The sequence below is a fragment of the Gadus macrocephalus genome, chromosome 23 (genome assembly GCF_031168955.1).
Source record: "Gadus macrocephalus chromosome 23, ASM3116895v1".
Classification (NCBI taxonomy): Eukaryota; Metazoa; Chordata; class Actinopteri; order Gadiformes; family Gadidae; genus Gadus; species Gadus macrocephalus.
In genome coordinates, this window is record NC_082404.1 from 9,721,754 (window position 1) to 9,742,266 (window position 20,513).

At 45.4% G+C, this 20,513-nt stretch overlaps 1 protein-coding gene across 3 annotated transcripts in view; it reads left to right on the forward strand.

Annotated features, from left to right (window-relative positions):
• The first annotated feature begins 2,576 nt into the window (after positions 1-2,576).
• Positions 2,577-20,513, forward strand: part of LOC132452110 (uncharacterized) — a 66,313-nt gene continuing 48,376 nt past the window's right edge. The window contains exons 1-2 of one of the 3 annotated variants that reach the window (XM_060044497.1): positions 2,577-3,074; positions 6,669-6,698. In XM_060044497.1, the coding sequence (XP_059900480.1) occupies positions 2,877-3,074; positions 6,669-6,698 (228 nt within the window). In that variant the 5' untranslated portion in view covers positions 2,577-2,876. Of the gene's footprint in view, positions 3,075-6,668; positions 6,699-9,534; positions 9,693-20,513 lie in introns of those variants that run through there. The other 2 variants (XM_060044501.1, XM_060044498.1) reach the window with 2 other exon arrangements.

Sequence of the window (20,513 nt, forward strand, 5' to 3'; positions counted from 1 at the left end):
CGACACACTGAAAGATCGCTCACAACTACAACTGTGTACAGGAATTGTGAGTGCAATCTGAATTATCTGTGTCAGTGTTGGGAACATTGTTGGATCCAGTATGTTAAAAACACCCTGTATATCCATAATTTCCTTTTTTGTGTTAAGAAAGTTTTTGTCCACTAAAACTTCCTCAATTTTTGAAGACAGACAATTTTTCATTCATTATTAAATTTCCGCGTGTGCGTGCACGCATGGTGTGTGTGTGTGTGTGTGTGTGTGTGTGTGTGTGTGTGTGTGTGTGTGTGTGTGTGTGTGTGTGTGTGTGTGTGTGTGTGTGTGTGTGTGTGTGTGTGTGTGTGTGTGTGTGTGTGTGTTATAAAACTACAGGCTACAGACGCTCAGTATTGAAAAACTGATGCTAATTATGTGGGCAACATTCTCTAACAGCAATCAAGTGGTCATTGTTTGTGTCAAACAAGTTGTGAATTTGTTGTAACGTTAAAACAGGAGATGACTTACTCTGTGCTGTTTCCAGCTCCCGTGGTTTCCAATGAAACATTCAGAAGAGTCACGTGGACGAATCCGGAAATAACTGATTTTTTTCATTGGTTGTTGCGTTAAATCTTACCCAGACACAGTAGGGCTATTTTCTGATTGGCTTTTATATAGCCCCTTTCGTTTTTTGATTGGCTGGTAACTAAGTGGCAGGCTCGACTGAAGACTCCCGAGGCAGCAGGAGATGCACTTCATGAATCCTGCCGATTCCATAGCGCGAGCGGCGCTTCTGCAGATTAATTTAATAATGATCAATGGAATTTTACTGGGGCACTGGAGACTTTTACTGGGGCACGTGCCCCAGTAAAAAGGGGCTGACGACGCCTCTGCTTGCCAGCCTGGGGGGACGGACCTTAGAGATTGAGCAGTGTCTGAAATGGGATCATTCTAGACACTGTCATCTGCCTTAAAATAGTAGAGAAAAGTGTATACACTTTCCTATAGTAGCATGTTATGGTAGTATATTATACTACATTAATGCATTGAGAATTGGATTCTTTGAATATACATGTATATATATATATACATGCACGTAAAAAAACACAGATTGGCCAGTAGATGGCCCAGATTAATGTATTATTCCACAGCACAGCATGGGCTCAAAGTAAATGGGTTATTTTAGGTATGTATATTACTGATATAACATTTCTATGCTGGCTGAATATCCTCAACCAAAGTGTCTGTTGCTGTCTGAGTGGGTAATGTATAATTTAAAAAAGACACAGGTGTTACAATATCACACAAATGTGATGTGTAAATTGAAATGTAGGACCTTTTTGTCCCTGTATCTGTTTTTGGAGGTCTTTCACAATGTGGGCATGAAGGAGGAAGGAGAGTGCCCCCCTACCTATGTTTACCCTGAGCAGGTGAAGACGTTGATCCGCTCTGTCTTCCCAGAAGACATCTGTGACTACCCGGACCCCTGCCACCTACAGGTAATCCCCCTTCACACACTTCCAATCTGATTAAGCATTGGCAGTTAGGTTGAATATTAAAGTTAAATATGCATAGAGCGTCTGCTCTATCAGCTCTATGCATATGTCCAGGCTACGAGCTACACAGGTGGTGTACCTAAAGACTGTGCTCCATCAAGCGGTGCATTTTTTGGTTTGAGTTCAGTAGAAATCGTAGCCACCTAGAAGCCAGAGAATGCGGGTTTACTCATTTTTCAATAATGTATTTTCCTAATTAAAGAAATTCCATCGAGGTGTTTACCTTTTTTTTTTTATGGTGGGATTTGAATCCTGACTTTTGGTGATGTTTAACTCTGTGTCCCTCCAGGTGGTGTATATAACCATGGAGGATCTGCACAAACTCAGCTAAAGCATTTGTTGTTTAAGGTTTTGAATAATTTGTTACAAAGGCCATATTCAACTTTGGGTTTGACTCTGTTTTCCATGTCAAGCGCCTCATAATTAAAACAATGGTCATGGTTATTTTCATTCCTTGTTTTAGAAGTGCTAGAACAATTAGATATTTGTTTTTTTCAATATTTGATGAGGGCTATCAGTGTGACGTCTAGGGGCGGGTTGACATATTTGAAATAAACTTTAACTATTTGAAACGTGAAAAAAACATTCTCTAAATGCAAAGATTACAAAGCTAGAGTTTTAATAATGTTGCCTTTGACTATCTGAAGATAGGTGGCGCCGGAGTATCTTCATTAGACATTGGCCGCTATACGTTTGAATTATTCCTTGTCGTTAAAAAAAAAAAAAAAAAGACGTCCCTGTTGTTTAACAATAAGAAATTATGATAATCGTTAAATTATTAAAGTCGGTCACTACCAAATTAAACTACGTGTGTACAAACATCCGGTTTGAAAGGTTAATTCTGGGTAAAGTGTAAGTAACATGATAAACTGGAATTGGTGACATCAATATATTTTTTAGATTTAATGCCGTTTCAAATGTTTACTAGCAAGATTACATTCAGCCTAGATTTGATGGCCATTTGGTGTGTTATATTAAAAAGACAACGACTTTTACTTTGAAAAGCGAGGTACGGTTGAGCGGAAACGTCGGTGTGTGTGAACCAGTGTTTCTGTGAGCTTGACATGTTTTGCTGAAGTTGCGTGTGTGCGGAGTATACAACACGCGCTGGACTGGAGGGAATATTCACCTTTTGAGTAAATGTTATGCTGGTCGCTCGTTTATTTTTGAAGGGCTTGCATGACGGAAAATTGTTTCACCTTCAAGAATGTAAAACTTTTTAGAAGTGCCATGCTCGGCCCGAGGACGTGGCTTGGATAACAATTAAGATACTATATTTATAGATAGGGGAGTTCTTGAAGGTTTTTTTAGAGCTGTCCGTTGCAAGAAGATAACGTGGAAGGAAAAATGGATGATGAGGATGGTAATAACATTTCAAGATTTGGCCCGAAAGAGGAGAGTACTGGGACCGCGGACAGTGAGGGAGGGTCGGAGGGGCGCTCCGAGCTCCTCATGTATCTTACCTGTCCGCCGGAGAGATACAGGACAGCCAAGTTCTCGCTCGCAGCCTACGTCCTCTGTTGGGCGCTACTCAAGTGGTATCAGGTAAGATTTAATGAAAGATTGAATGCATGTTTGGCGCCTGTTCAATATAATACAGCAACGCTTCTCTCGAGCGTCGAAGAGTTATCAGGACAGCTGACACTGAAATCAATACTTTTTTTGTCGATGTCGTAGGGCCTAGTCTCTGGACGTCTAAATCCATTATGCATTGTTTGCTGAGTAACAACCCCCCCCCTTTGCTGATAATAAAACACATCTAAAATCAGACCAAAGGCTTACTATATTGAATATATTGTATTGGCCAGTTTAAGAGACCTGCACAAGGAATAACCCTAAATAAGAAATAGTTCACATTAACATCGGCCCATGCCATGAGTTATACTGATTATCTCATCTTGGCTTTTTTCTTTCCTCATATTGACCACTGTTGTTCATCAATAAAGTCACAGAATGTAGTCCACTGTTGTCTTTATGCAATAGACAATGTGTAGCTGTCACGGCTTTCATAAGCCGATACCAATGGGTAGGCCTACTATTTCCTCTTGTGGAACAAATGTCTTACTAACGCCCATGGGGGCTTTTGGATCCTGGCCGTGTGGATGACAGGGCTGTTGATACGGGTGAGAGTTTCACCGCTGTTCCTCCATATGTAAATACTGAGGAATGTAAAAACTTGATGGCAGCCCGCCAGCTAACCTAATATCACCGGACTGACTATGTTCTGTTATAAACTATCACCTACTATGTAACATTAATCTCAGCCTCTTGTCTTCTCCGGGAGTATTTGCTCGGCCTCGCGGCAGTGAAGACAGGCTGGCACAGACATCACTGTATGCCAAGTTGACACAACCATTAGCCTGCCTACTAAGGAGAGGGTGTGTCAGCAAAGAAGGGAAAGGTGAGCGTGGGGGGTGGGGCACGAATCACCCCAGCTCCCCACCGTCCCTGGAAGCGTTGAGGGAAGCAGGCCCTCAGTGGAACCGGGCACAGATTCTCGTGGCTGCCGCTTCGCCGCTGTGCACAGGGACAAGCAAGGTCATGTCTTGAGTTTGCCTGTGAGCCGCCTCCTCCCTCTTCCCCTTCTCCCTTATTCCTTCTCCCTCCGCAGCCTGGGCTCCAGACGCCAGGCAGGGAGGTGTGTTGCTGACGGTGCAGGCCCCAGGCCGGTCAGATCCTCCCCGTGCCTGTTGTCTGTGTCTGCATTACTGAGCTGTTTCTCTCTCCAACATGCCAGTGCTGCATTTCAATTCTAAGCTTCTTCTTGGCAGGAGTGTGATTGAAGCGTGATGAGGTCATTCAGAGTTTGTGCATGGCCATTGACTGTAATGGCACAGGGATGATCAACATTCAGAGGAACATGCTAGGGGAACAACAAGTATTTATTTTTGGTTTATTTTCCATTCAACACTTGACCTCTGGGATTGTGTAGGCGGGACGCCACCAGTATACGGAGCGATTGTCCTCGCCTTGGGCAGGCGCCTCTTGTGTCACAGTCGAGGTAGAAAAAAACAAAGCTTACCAGCCCGAACAGTTTTGAGAAGATAAAGGACCATTCCCAAAGGCTTTCTTTTGACTCGTCCACATGGGCGACTGGGCATGTTAACCCCCACAGACTAACAGCGCCTCTGCTTGCTGACAGACGAGTGATGACTTGTAGTGGCTGTTTCCTCTGACTCGGCTTCTATACCGTTAACACTCCCCTGCCTCCACGCATGTTCCATTATCTCTAACCAGCGTCTCACTCACTGATTGAGTGGGCTGCAAGAACACATTCATTAAGGGCTGTTAATAACACTTGTTTAGGCTTCATATGACATTCATGGCGTGATTGGAAACCTGCAAAGTTGTAGCTCTTCTCTCTTTACATCAGAACATATAGCTAGACAAAATTTGAAGCACACTTTAACTAGTAAATATCATGGTGGCTATAGTCCTACACTACGTGCTTTGTCAAAAGCTTTATATTCTGGGGTTTGACTAAGGATTAGTTGTCCCTGATCTGTAGCAACGTTTTTTTCTTATTTTCAATGTTTGCAAAGACCCCCCCAAGGTGGAGTTAACCCAGAATATCCGGTGCTCGTATTAAATAGGATTAAAGTCTACAGTAACAACGTCTTGTTTGTAATTTTCCAGTCACACTATTCAGACACATTTCCTTTTGTGTTATCGTCTTTCTCCACAGAATTTATGAAACGGTTAGTAGTATTAATGAATATAGTGTTCGCACACACACTTTCCATTTAAATTCTACCTGAGGCTAAATGGGTAATAAACTCAAACTCTTTTTTTCTCAACAGAATTACGCTTTTTTAAAGAATAGCTAGTGGGTAACACCACATTTGGCATCCAAATCTGAATCTTCAGGTCTGGCTAGCCAATCAGTATCTGTAGATGATAATTCACTATCTTGCAATCAGCTACAAGGTGCACATGCTAATGGTTAACATGAGCACAACCGTAGCATCAGTATAGTACTCAGTGTAAGGAAAGTCCTCAGGGTGCAGCTAGAAGGGGCTGTGAGGTCTTGGATTTAACAAGCCGGTAGATGGACAGGGGTAAAAATGGAAGCTTAAGTCTTCGTCCATCAATTACTGCTCTCATTAGGCTTGTCAATCACAGACTCCTGTAAGAAATATATATATATACATATCATTTGGCATGGAGCTCCTTGGGGGTTTTGAGAAGATGTTGGAGGGTAGGGTAAGCCTGAAAACTCGGACCAACTAGCATCATCGCATTTTGTCGATATGCCTTGGCTTCATGTAACACATGAAGTTGTTACAGAGGTAATTGCTTAGGGAGCTTCATTTATGTGTTTGTTTTGTCTATTTCTAGATTTCATTGCCCATTGGGAAACAAGAACGCAGCAGGGTTTTACAGCTAACAGTCTTTGAGTCACTTTTTCAGCTGTGTCTGTTGCTGTCATCTTGCCTTTATAGCGCACACCGCAGAAGGCACACTCTCTGTACAAAAGCAGCTGGTGTGGATGTGTGTGTGTGTGTGCGTGTGTGTGTGTGTGTGTGTGTGTGTGTGTGTGTGTGTGTGTGTGTGTGTGTGTGTGTGTGGTGTGTGGTGTGTGTGTGTGTGTGTGTGTGTGTGTGTGTGTGTGTTGCGGATGTGCGAGTTGAACTGCATGCGTCTGGTTGGTACCAAGAATACGAATCAGAGTGGACGTATTGGACCACCTCAGATATTTACCCTATTTAGGTTAACACACCATTCATCAGAGTGCATGTTTTGTTTCAGTCCAACCCCTCACCCAGAGGCCGTTATATGGCTTTCTGTTTGCATCTGAGCATCCAATCCACCCACAACAGGGGTCCTTTTCACCTGAGTCGGATGGCTTATCTGCAGTAATTAATAATGGTGTCGTTTGTTTGTTTGTTGTTGTTTTTTTAAACGAGGGCTGCATGACACGACTTCTTGAAAATGTTGTCCTGGAGTTTATTAGAGCAATCAGATTAACTTGTTTCCTTGTTTCCTCAAGGTTTTGTCGGCTATTGCCATAGGCTGTCCTAAATGTACAAAAAGTACTCACACTCATGAGTCATCATGATGTTCTACACCGATTACAATGTATGGGATACAGTTGTTCATTCCTTGTAAAATGATTATGCCTTTCTCTTTCTTCTGCAGAAACGCCGGTGCCATTCTATCTCCTTACAGGTAAGCTGAGGGCAGACATTAGACATTAGATGGTAAAATAGTGTTTTCAAACGCAGCAAAACACTCAGAACACACCGAGGTCATCACAAAACACTTGAAGCTCAGCCCATGCTTTCCCTGGAATTGAAATAGTGGGAACTGTTATGGTTGAGCTGTAACTCTTAGATGGATACCCCCATTCAACCTTTCTCTTTATTCATTGTACTTCACTTTGGAAAAAACATCTATTTTATGACTCAACAATAACATGGCCTAAGTAGGCTGAGCCAAAACTGATGTAAAATGGGATCCTTCTAAGGACACTCTACTTCTTACTCAACCTTTTACCAAACATGTCCACTCTTGATAAAAGGAAACAAGTTACAATTTAAGACGACAATATGTGACGACAATACACCTTCTCTAACCGGTTCGTACCATATCTCGAGGCCCACTCCATTCCCCATTCTACAGCCGACTGTCCGGTCTCTCTTCACTATGCTCCATCCAATCCATAAAGGCCCAAAAACAGCCATACAAAATGTACAAGAGAACTAAAAAGAAATACGTAGCAAATGCATTTTAAGTAGATGTACAGCAATCATCGGACAATATAACTTACAGTGCATTGAAAGGAACACTATCCTTTGAACCAGCACTAGATTCCTTTGAAGAATTAAGGGTTACGAGTGAAAGTGAAGGAGGTAAGTGGTTGAATGGCCTACTAATAGGTTAACACTTGGTTGTCCTTCCTCACGATCGGTAGAGACGCCAATACAAATGATTCAGAACACTTTTCTCACACATTTCAACACATATGAGACTAATTGGGCTAATTATATTCAGACAACTTAACTTTTATTGTTACTTCACTGCTATTTCTCTTTGAACCTACCGCTGTAACCGATCTTCTCAAGGCATGAGTCTGCACATATTGGCAGCACATGTTAAAGGGATTATCCCTGTGGGTGTTAAAAGATTAGGGGAGACTTTATTGGAGCGAGGGCTTTATTGCGGGGTGCGCTCCACCTCCCCACTCACTTTAATGTATTCCGGATCATCACTTATGCACTCCGTCTTCCAGCTTCAAAGGTTCATGTGGCTCCAGGTAGCCATAGAATAGTAAAACTCCCATGGTGCTTTGGGGGTTGTAAAAAACACTCCACATCGTGCCCCCTTTGGCGGGCATCACCCTGACATGTGGCAATCTAAAAGAGTAAACAAAGTGTTTATGTGATAGTATAGTTTCTATATAGTGTATATATAACAGTTAGGCTGTTAATGCCACAGCCCTTTTTGTTATTGAGACAACCTGCAACTAGTCCAAGAGGCGCCCCCCCCCCTTCTTCACCACCATCACCACCACCACCACCACCAGACCCATTCCTCTTTGTTGTGGAGGCAGCTCCCCGACACAGTGCGAAATCGCTTCCAGCACCGTGACCCCTGAGTGAACCCCACTGTCCTAGTGCCACCGGAACAACAAGCGCACACACACGCGTCCAGGCACGCAAACACGCACGCACACCCACTCACACACGCACGCTGAGGGAAATCCAATGTGCCTCGCACACTCTGTCATTTACAGTGGAGGACAAAACGTTGAATCCATTTGAAGCCTGTGGAGTTCAGAAACCACAGAGCACAGCCGTGCTGAGAGAAAGGGAAGCGCTGTCTGGAGAAGCAGTGGGGAGCTTGTATCTGACTGACTGAATGAACCAAACTACACTATATTAGTATGCGGGGATGGTTGTTTGGTAGGTCGCGTTTTGGATTGATATATACGCTTTCATAAAACAGGCTTTATAAAACTCCTACAAAAAGAAAAGCTGCACTTTAAAATAGTTGGATCATCCTTTTCGGCGAATCCTTTCCAATTTCTGGAAAAGTCCTTGTCATTAAAAAAAACAAAAAAATAACAAGCCAGGCCACATAACAAGTAGTCACAACAAACCAGGACTCTGGGCTGGCAGCTGACCCTCTCCTCTAGTGACCCTCCACCAGCTCCTCCTCACCGCTCCTCCACCAGCGTCGTCCAGCTGGCCGGGGGGGGGGGGGGGTGCTGGGCCGGACGGCGGTTGCCAGGATACACCTTGGCATCAACTGCCTGGACCTTTTCTATCGCACAGCGAGGTCTTATTTATTTTGTGAGTTTTCTATACCCCTGTTGGCACTATGTTGGGCTGGTGGAGTGTGGCCTTGTCTGCCGGTCGGTTGTGTGCATCCGCGTCCCGTCCACGTCAGAGTGTCTGTTGACAGTGCTATGCAGTGACTTGTGCTCAATGGGAGTCAAAGTCAGGTTACACTTTCATACTAGCGAGCATAGGGCTGGCTCCACAGGGAAACAGGCCGTGTGCTCAGGGTAGAATAACGGCACTGGCACTGTTATTTGGTGGCCCGGGGAAGTCATGTGGGGCCAAGATATGCAGAAACCCCTCACTGTGGCCGATTGCATGCTTTCGGATTAGAAAGTTAAATGTTTGTAGAGGTTTTAGGTTCAGTGGACTTGAACTCTAGCATTTCTCATGTAGGTTGGCCGGACATCCCTTTCTCACCTCTCTCTCTATCTCTCTATCTCTCCCTCTTCCTCTTCCTCTTTCCCTCTCCCTCTCCCTCTCTTCCTCTCCCTCTCCCCCATCCCCATCCCCCCACACACACACTCTCTCTCTCTTACCCTCACACGCTCTCATTCCCTTTGCTCATTTGTTTTCTTTAGTGGGTTTGTCCAGCGGGTGGGGAGGGGGGTGGCGGTGGTGGTAGGGGTGGGAGTGTGGGGGTTGGTGGTGTGGCGGGGGCGGGGGGGCGGGGGGGGGGGGGGGGGGGGGGGGGCTCCAGGCTACCATGAGAGACAGAGGCAACGGTCAGAGAGAGAGAGTCGGAGAGAAAGTCGGTGAGCGTGAGGATACTTTTGGGGGAGAAAGAACAGAGAGAACCCTGGGCCAGCCAGCCTGCTTGCCGTCATCTTCCCCAGGACCCCGTCACCAGAATGCTCTGCAGGGGGCGGGCATGGCACAGGTGAGAGGGGCACGGCAGTAGATCGGGAGGTAGAGCGGGTTGGCTGGCAACCGCAAGGTTGCTAGTTCAATCCCACGCTCCTCCTAACTGGGAGTGTCGGGGTGTCCCTGAGCAAGGCACCTAACGCTAACTGCTCCCGCTGAGCTGGCTGTCGCCTTGCATGGTTGACTCCGCCGTCGGTGTGTGAATGGTCGCATGAATGGGTGATTGCCAGGCAATATTGTAAGGCGCTTTGGATAAAAGCAGTTAATAAATGCAGTCCATTAACCAGGTGAGGCAGGAGTGAGTTAAAGGACTTGTTGGCGGGTTGGGAGGAAGTAGAAGCGAGCGGGCTCCTTTCTGTCGGGCTGAGCGCCGGCCGGTGGCGTCAGCGGCCAGGGGCGGCGGTGTGTGTGTGGGCTCTTCCGCAGCGGATTTGTGGCGCGTTGTCTTTACACCGCCCGGGCCGGAGGAGAGGCCTGGGCCGGAAGGCTGCAAGGCTCTGTGTGCGCGTGTGTGTGTGTGTTGTGTGTTTGGTTGTGTGTCTTTGTTGGGTTCAATCTGTTGTACTCCTGACACGGTTCCTCTTTTACTAGTCAAAGCAGAAATACATATTCCATGGCTTTTGAATACGATTAAGTACATAAAGTTGGTCCACTTGTCCTTAGCTAGGATGAGTAGGGGAGGTTTGGTTCCTGGATGGTTTAAGGTGCACATGCTGTCAGAGCCATTCCTTGCAGTCTTTCTCACACTGTTATATTTGCTCTTACTCATTACTCACTGCATTTGTGCACAGATGCAAGGTGGTTCCACTCCACTGCTCCACACACACACACACACACACACACACACACACACACACACACACACACACACACACACACACACACACACACACACACACACACACAGTCACACTCACACTCACACTCACACTCACACATTCACATACACATACACACACGCCTGGACCCCGATTAAGCAGTCAGCACTAATGGGCTCTCGTCCAGACTTTTAACACATAGTTGATACAAGAGAGAAAGAGGGTCAGGAATTTGTCTCCCATTCCACGTCCTGTCAGGCTAAGGGAACTGTGTGTGTGTCTCTGTGTGGCAGGGGGTTAGCATCATGTTGGAGCTCTGTCCCCCTTTTCCCATGCTCCTCTGCTCCTCTCCCATGACTGTGGGTGAGTCGAAGACTGAAGCTTCTCCTTTTTGCCAGAAAATGTTGTCTGGCTCTCCAGATCTCTCTCTCTTTCTCTCTCTCTCTCTCTCTCTCTCTCTCTCTCTCTCTCTCTCTCTCTCTCTCTATCTCTCTCTCTCTCTCTCTCTCTCTCTCTCTCTCTCTCTCTCTCTCTCTCTCTCTGTTCTTTGTGTGTGTGTGTGTGTGTCTCTCTCTCTCTCTCTCTCTCTCTCTCTCTCTCTCTCTCTCTCTCTCTCTCTCTCTCTCTCTATGTGTCTCTCGCTTTCAATATCGTTTTATCTGTTCTATGTGTGTCACTATGTCTCCCTCTCTCTGTTTTGTGTCTCTTTCTCTCTGTGTCTGTTCTGTGTGGATGTGTGTGTGTGTCTCTCCCTCTCTCTCTCTCTCTCTCTCTCTCTCTCTCTCTCTCTCTCTCTCTCTCTCTCTCTCTCTCTCTCTCTCTCTCTCTCTCTCTCTCTCTCTCTCTCTCTCTCTCTCTCTGTTCTTTGTGTGTGTGTGTCTCTCTCTCTCTCTCTCTCTCACTCTCTCTCTCTCTCTCTCTCTCTCTGTTCTTTGTGTGTGTGTGTGTCTCTCTCTCTCTCTCTCTCTCTCTCTCTCTCTCTCTCTCTCTCTGTTCTTTGTGTGCGTGTCTCTCTCTCTCTCTCTGTTCTTTGTGTCTGTGTCGCTCTCTCTCTCTCTCTCTCTCTCTCTCTCTCTCTCTCGCTCTCGCTCTCGCTCTCTCAGTCTCAGTCTGTCAGCCTCTCCCTTAGTGTCACTGTAACATTATGGCTGCTGTTGAAGGTCAGGAGACCATGTGTCCTCCTTATCATCTAAGGCTATTAACTAACACTTTACATTTGTCTGTTAGTGGTTTGCACAGTCTGTGTGTGTGTGTGTATTTATCCTGCCGTGTGTGTGAAACTGTGTGTATTTATAACACTCACTCTAGATGTAGTTTGTTATGATCATCTCCTCACCTGGTTCTTAAAGTAAAGGGCTCAAGTAACAACTAGGCCTATTGGATGAGACAGGCCAAGCTAAAGCCTTCCAATGAAAACCCGCCAATCAGATCCAGATGCTTCTGCTCTGCATTGAGGTCCAAATCACTCATTCACCGTGTTGAATAAGTGTTGATTTTTCCTTCTGGAACACCGGCAACATCCACAAATAGTTGGCAGAGGTCAACACCTTGACATTTGACCCTGAAAGGTCCCGTTTTGCGGGGCCGATGCAGTTCAGAGATCATTCTGGGAGCCGTACCTCCCTGTGCTAACGCTGCGACCTGACGAGCATTGTTATGCTAGCTGTTAGACCGGAACAAGTCCCTCGGTGGACCAGATGGACCCCATTAGTGCCGCTGTAGGTACCACACAAGGCTCAGGGTCCTACGGCTGCTTGGTATGCAGAGTGTGTTCAGATCACTGCCTGATCTAAAGTCATGTGTTGCTTAACACACACACATTCATTCAGACTATTCAGACACTGTCTAATTTGGTTAAAAGGTTGCGTTTGAATGCAGGTTTGAATTTGGTTTTGTGGCACTGAGCAGTTTTCAAGCACCCAAAAAATCTGAAAATCCTTACCAAAGCACGATCAACATTGAATATCTCTTAGGTTTTTTCAGGTTGTTTCAAAGTCACTATTCTACTTCTGTTGACACACGGGAGGACCCGATTACACAAAGGAAGTTCACAATCTTTGGTTGTAAATCCTAGGGGACATATTGTGGTCTGCGTTTGGCGTGCTATTGAGACACAGGTGAAGTGTTGCGTCAGGCAGTGGGCTTGTAGTGTGCACTACTCTGTTCAGTCATACTGGTGGGGGAAAGGCTGGGGTGTCCCCAGGCCCTGTCTCCGCTGTGGATATGGGATCTGTTTATGAACTAGGATGCTGACACTCGATCAGCCCCCCTCTTCTATCTTTATCCGCAGGCTGGGATGAATCCTGAGAGGCCTGTATGAACCACAACACGTTTTACTCTTGGAAATGTACAGAGTCATGAGAACGATGATGAAGCCATTGAAACTGGGAGAGCTATTGTTGGGTGAAGGGCCAATGCAGGGACCGATCAGTGCATCCAGCTGTGTCTATCCCAACACCAACCCTAATCACCCCGTGATCAATGTTATAAATCATTATTCATCTGGTTACACCAGGGCCAGTGAGGGTCGTGGTTACACCATTTCATGCCAGCTCGCGCAGTTCACACGCAGTGACAGTAAGTTAGGCTTTGGTTACGATTCTTGACACTTATAAACTAGGATTGACAGGTAGGGCAGGGACAGGATGACTGGGTAGGCAGACAGGTTGCCAACCGACCGTCGGTCCACGGGCTGTGTGTAGGACTGGCGAGAGTTTGTTATTGTCTCAGGTAGTCATTAGGCGATGGCTCCCCAAACAGTTTGTGGGCACACATGCAGGTTTGTGTGTCATGCACTCTGCCTTTTCCAGTCATCCACACCAGGACTACGGCTCCTGGGTCGGTTTCTAAGATAAACATCATCTGGGCTCCTCCAGTTCCCTTCCGTTGTTTCCTTACCACTAATTCTGGAGCAGCTCCCCCCCTGGATCCGGCCCGGATGAGAGACCTCGTTCCTTCAGCCAAAAGGGCCGACCAGACGCAGGGTACCACACTGCTCTGACCTGAGCTGGATCTCCAAGGCGGGACTGTTTTTTTTGTTTTTGGTCTCGCTTTTTGGATAATGCATTGCTTCTCAAAAGGCTCACAAATATTTTGGGTGGACGACTGGATGCACACCCAAACACACACACACACACACACACACACACACACACACACACACACACACACACACACACACACACACACACACACACACACACACACACACACACACACACACACACACACACACACACACACACACTTTCTTTGATTTATTTTGACTGCTACAGGTGTCCCTTTTCAGTGTTGGACGCAGAGGCCGTCCTGCGTCCTGGACTGGCTGGCTCAGTAAGTGTTTTTCCCTAGTTGGCCAAGATTCCGATTACCTCAGGTGTCACGAGCACGCGAGGTATAATGGCATAAACACATATTGTTATCAACGTTTGTTCTGGCATGACAATACATTCCTTCATGTCACTGTGTATAATGACTGCGCCTATGTAGTGTGCAGGTGTGAATTACCTGGCAGCAGTAACGCATCCAACTGTAAGAACAGGTCGGGCATAGTGGCCTTTGATGTGCCACTGCTCCTCAGTTCTCAGGTCCATTTAGTCAAGTGCAGGAGGTTATGGTGGAACCTGTTTGAGCGGTAGCAACTGGTTAATCCGATTCCCACGGTCTCAGCAGGGTGGATGTGTTCTCCTCGCTCCATGGCACTCCAATGTGTTCTACAGGTGACCTATATTCTGCATATATTTTGAGGCTTTGTCTTTGTTTGCTTTTCGGCGTTTGACGATTCTGTTGTTGACGTTCTATGGCTTGGGTTTATATATTTTATTTCATTTTTTGAAGTTAGGGAATGTTATTAGGATGGCATTGTTTTGATTAAACTGCGTTGATTTGCTGTAGCTGGTTTGGCAAGCTGATGAACGGGTTTCTCCTCGTCATTTCCTCGTATCAATGTTGGTACTTCTCCCAGAATCAACATTGTATTAAAGGACACGTTTTTCTTGTTTTGGAAATCCCATGTTAACTATTATAGTTAAAAGGTATAATATATACCATTTCCGTATGATTATATCTAGAAACGACTAGACCCGTTTTATATATTTTGTTGAGCTCTGCACTTACAAGGTCCAAAATGAGTGTACGGACAGGGCGTTTAACCTTGTGATTCCAACAGCTATGAGAAGCGCTTATTTTAGGTGAAATGTTTTTAATAAGACCTCAGATATGATAAGCTGCAGCGGCACCATGGTGATAGCAATTAAGAAAAGTTTGTAGTCCGATTTCACGTCCCAGTTCTTGCCTGGTAATTATTCGTTGACCTTGTTTTTGGAAAGGTTGAAGGATTTTCATTTTAATAATCGCATTTTTTTTCTTTACCTTTTGGACAGATCATTGATCTTGTTATTGGAAAGGTTGAAGGATTTTAATTTGAATCAACTTTTTTTTTTTGGTTTTTTAGTCCCTTCCAACCACTGGGTGCCATATAATATTTGTGGTGGTTCCACCAGTCAGGTTGTTTCCAGTCGAGACAGACACGTGCCTTCAGATCTCCATCCCCAGGAACCTGATTGGTCGAAACAAATTTGAAGCGCAAGACAATGAAACACCCTGTTCACACAGATTTGAGCTTTACTCCGCATCAGACTTAAGATGTTTATGTCTTGCTAAGGGACACCCCGACACTCAAAGAAGACAGGAATCAAACTAGCAAGTCAACCCGCTCTACTTCCTGAGCTACTGCCGTCCCTTACTGACTGGAATGTCCCTTTCGATTGTTGTTTAACCCAAATTCCCCTGCAGTAAAACAAACCAGACAGAAAGACAGTTGCGGTCAGGCCGGGATGGCAGCGGAAGAGCCATGGAAAGGACGCCAGACAAAAGATCACAGGCCTAGGGTGAAAAGATGGAGGACAAGGAGTGACTGGTTGGCCGGCTCACTTTTGTATATTTCTGGGGCCTGCGGTTTTCTCTTCCCGCTCATTAAGTCTCTCTGGCCTTCATGGGCTGAACACAACTGTGTGTGTGTGTGTACATGTGTGTGTGTGTATGTGTGTGTGTGTGAGTGTGTGTGTGTGTGTTTGTGTGTGTGTGTGTGTGAGAGTTTTTCACGTATGTGTGAATGGAATGGATGGGGAAGCAGAAGATAATCAACGTTGTTCTTTTGTTTGTGTTACGTCGAGTGAGAAAAAAGCCTTTTTCTCTTCCTCTGGACGTCAGCGTCCGCTGGGTTTACACAGAGAGGAGGAGAACGCTCATTTAACTTTGTTTTGGTGGCGCATGACAACGTTTTGTAATGAGCTCTGCTTTGCTGACTACAAACATGGGCTCATAAGAGGGCGAGAGACGGAGCGAGCGATGTTTGGAAAGAGAGAGAGAGAGAGAGAGAGAGAGCATGCGGAAGAGGGGAAAAACTGAAACACAGGCTGGTAGATAATGTCCAACCTGTCAGGGCTCATTAGGAACCGGACAGCCGGGACCACACGGACTTCAGCCCGCTCCCTAAAGTAGCACAACAGTGTTTGTGTATCCCCCACTAATTGTCTCTTCTCCTGCATATTTGCTAAATTGTTCAACTGGCTGATCCTGGATCCACAATGCTCACAGTGGGTCGTTGTGCGTAAATAAGGGAGGCATGTGAATGGGGACCGAGACAGGCCCGCCCAGACGCCAGCACCACCTCCCCACAAATCTTATCAAACACACAGAGGGCTTTGGGCCAGCTCCGGATTTGCATGTCCTTCGATTAGTTATTCAAGCGACACAAACAAAGTACGTGGTTTTAAGTGGCCGCTCGGGCAGAGGGAGAGCGGGAAGGGGGATGACGGGGGTGGGAGGAAGGCTCCAGAAAGGATGGAGAGGGCGGGTGCATTGGTGATGGTGGGGTGGTCCTTACATAAGGGCCCATCCTCTTTGAGGTCCCATAGGGTTGGCCCCTTGGGGGCCCCCGGTCCAGCACTTGTCATGCAAATGAGGCGGTGGATGCACGATGATTTCTCCCCGTAGTTGTGGGTAACGCAGGAAATATATGAGCATTCAGCATCTCTCCAGCCTGGAGACTGAGGGAGGGAGTGAGGTAATGAGTGAGAACTCATTTTGTCACGTCTAACCCTATTTGTTATAATTTAGACTATGACAAAGCAGGTCACAAAAATAGCTGAAGCCAATTGCATTACATTGGCTCCTTTTGAATTTGAATGTTTTTGTGTTTTTTTATGATGTATTGCTGCCATGGGAATCATTTGAAAAATGATCACAAGTAATATTATGACTAAACGACCATGCTGCCTTGTATGCAAGAAACATAACTCTGGGTACATCTATTGTCATCATTTATGAATGAGCGTTTAGCAACTAGTCCGTAAAAAGGGGACGACCATGGGCTTTGTAGTGTGGTAAACAAAGACCGACGGGTAGCCTTCTCCATGGGCATGTGTTGTCAGAAACACACAGGGGTTCACCCTCTTGCACGGCAGCCGGAACATTGTAAAACACGCCTGGCACTAGCAGTCAGCCATGAGGGCTGGTCGTGAAAGGTTGGATCACAATGCCGGCTCCACGGGCTTCTATGGAGGGCTGTACGCTGCGGCCCGAGCCACAGCAGGGATGTCACATGTTTACCATATGTCAAGCTTTGTGCTGGGGCTGTGACCTTTGACCCCTCGGCCGGACCCGGTTACACATGGGACTTCACTGGTGGGCCCCCATCCTCATCCTACCCCCTGTGTTGTTTTTTTTAACATCCCCCATTGGTCAAATCACGCCTTCATTCATTCATTCATTCAATCGTTTGATCCACTGTGTTAGGAAAGGGCATTTCAAAGTGCAGACTCAACACAACGATCCATTCATGCTATCAGACACGTCACCGATCCATTTCTCCAGGTAGCTGGTCCACATTCCTCCACGGCAGGAGAACACCTCTTCCGCCCTTTCGCGTTTCTTTCCCACAGACAAAGACAAAGCCCAGCACGCTGACAACAGGAATATATTGTCAGGACAAGCCGGTGCAGGGCAGGCTGTTTGCCTCACAATAGTGTCCTAATCAGTTTGCAGTCTTTGGCACAAGGCAGGGATCTCTCTTGTGACCAAGGCCAGGCTGTAAGCCTTTTTTTCCTCCTAAGCCTTTGATTGAAATGAATAGGTGCTCCTGTGAGTCACAGAAACATGACTGAATGGGAGCGCTTAGGCCCCTTGCATATGGAGACGTCCCACTCGATCTGTGCTTTTTGCTAAGGACTTTTATTTTGAAGTGCTGTTTATGCCAAGAAAAGGACCTTAATAACGAATATCAATGACCTGGGACATTATTTTGTTCAGAGTAGAGCTTTATTGGTTATTGAGGTTCAACCCAGATTCCCCACTTTTTAAATGCCATTTAAAAACCTTTTGTCACTTATTACGTCCAATTTCATTGTTTTACTTACCACTAATACATGTAAAAGTTTTCCCTCAGTTGCAGAGAATATGAACTTTATATCTTAACTCTGTTCACTTGTTTCATTATATTTACTACACTACCCATGAGTTTTCTCGATTCTCAACCAATCACAACAAAGCACAATAATTGACGTTTGCGCGATTGATGGAGCAATTTTACAACATGAGAAGGCTGTTGGAAAAGCATCACAGAGCCGAACAGATGTGGATACTGAGTCTGATAAAAAACACTGTACCCTCGCCAATTTACTTCAAAAAAACAATAATATTTTTTTTTTATAGAAGGGCTCTACTAAACTGTCTGCAGGCTTTAAATGCTATGGTAGAGAGAACTGTACCATGGGAAAAGTAGTTATTGTGAGTTTGGCGCGATAAGTTACACTGTCTTGTAGCAATTACTTTTCCCCTTGTTTTCCGTAGTTTTCTAAATTATGATCTTATTTAATTAAACTGAACTATGCCCTTGTCAAATATCAGACCAGCGGAATAAGTAGACCCGTACAAACCAAGCTCTGTTGGAACCCTACACAATGTAAATGTCGTGGGCAAAACGCTCTGGAAACAAGTGGGTCTTAGAGTGACCATGTGACTCCTCTGGTCTATCGAAGAAATGTCTATCAAACCAATGCAACAGCACGGGGGGGGGGATAAGGGCCAATTACAGTATCTCCCTAACCTCTGTTTCGATGTTTCAAAATAAAAGTACAACACGACAAGGTAAACCAAGGGCACGGTTGTGAGTAAGGTCAGCGAGTACACGAGTACACGCTATTTGCAGGCAACAGGAGGCGGCATTGTGATCAATCAACCCGGTATTCCCGTTGTTGCCGCTGGCCCGTTGGTATAACATTCCCCATGTGGAGATGGTTCCATGCAGGTCCCTGCCTTGGGATCCAGACAGGACCACAGCACACAGTAGCCTGCTAGCCTTTTATTTCAGGCCTTCTGGGAAGAGACCCAAGAATAGCCTTAGCCATAGCTCATGCTCAGTGGCAGCGCTGGGTTGAGGCACAGACACACACATGCATGGACTCACACACACACACACACACAGACACAGAAACACACACACAAGCACACACACACACACACACACACACACACACACACACACACACACACACACACACACACACACACACACACACACACACACATGCACGGAGTCGGACTCACACACAGTAACACACAAAAACACACACATGCACGGACTCACACACACTCACACATCATGCACAGATTCTCACACGCACACACACACACACACACACACACACACACACACACACACACACACACACACACACACACACATACACACACCGAAAGATGCACCGAAGACATCTTGAAAACTAGTGTTTTCACTTCAAAGTAAATGGTTGCAAGCTCGCCAGATGCAAGTAATGGCAATGCAATTACAGCGAGTTATCACAGAATGTATTACATTTATTTGGAAGGTCATATAATCGAGAGTACACATGCGCCCTTCTAAATCGTCTGTCTCCTCCGAGAGTCATCCCGTTTTAATTATATATTAATTTATAGCGATGTCAAGTAATGACTTATTAAGTTACTACCATGTTAAGGGAATAAGTCTGAAATTAATCCCCTGTTAATTATGTATTCAGTTATAACCACGTCAAGTCATGATTTATTAAATTACTACCATATTAAGCAATTATGCATGAAGTTATTCGCCTGTAAATTATGAAATGATTTATAACCATGGCAACAAATTATTTATTAAAATCGCAATGTTTAAGATTGATCCCCTCCAAATGAGTAGACAGGAGACTTTCAGAATAAAGGAATGGCATAACAGTGTTCTGTCGACTCTGACTGGCTGTCATGTGACCTAGCGTAGCTTGGCTGGCTGGCGAAAGTGGGAGGGGTTTTGCATTATCGAGAATGACGGCCGGCCAGTGTTCATTATTTGTACAATATAGCAGTTACAGGAGGTGAATTTATCGATAACATGATTTAAACCCCTATCGATCAGCATTGACTACTATTATTCCAGTTCATTTTAAGCCACAAGCTAGTTGAAATGTTACACATTGTGGCTTTAAGTTATTCCAATGTGAGGTAAATGTGTATGAAGTTATTATCATGTTAGGCAATTATGTAATCATTTATTAACATGTTAAGTAATTATGCATTACTTTATTATCATGTTAGCTAATTATGCATTCTTCTTGGTACTTGATGAAATCCATGATAGCAACGATGGCACTGATCATCAGACTGCGTTCTCTGAACCATCTCTGTCTGTCTGCATCCCTCATTTAGAGGAGTATGCTAAATGCTCTGCTCTAGACAGCAGGGGGCGCTCACTGTTCCCCTCCCCCTCTATCTCTCTGTAATGTGTTGTTAGCTTGATACATCCTGATGCAAACATGCAGCTTTATGGTGTTTGTCCAAGATATTCAGAAAGTATTCTGTCAGTGGCCCTATAAACATACCCAGACAGCACTGCACACAAATAATAATAATAATAATAGGTTTTATATAGCGCTTTTCTCGGTACCCAAAGACGCTTTACAAAAAACACAAAACAAAAAGGATACAAATGAACAGTACAGTACATA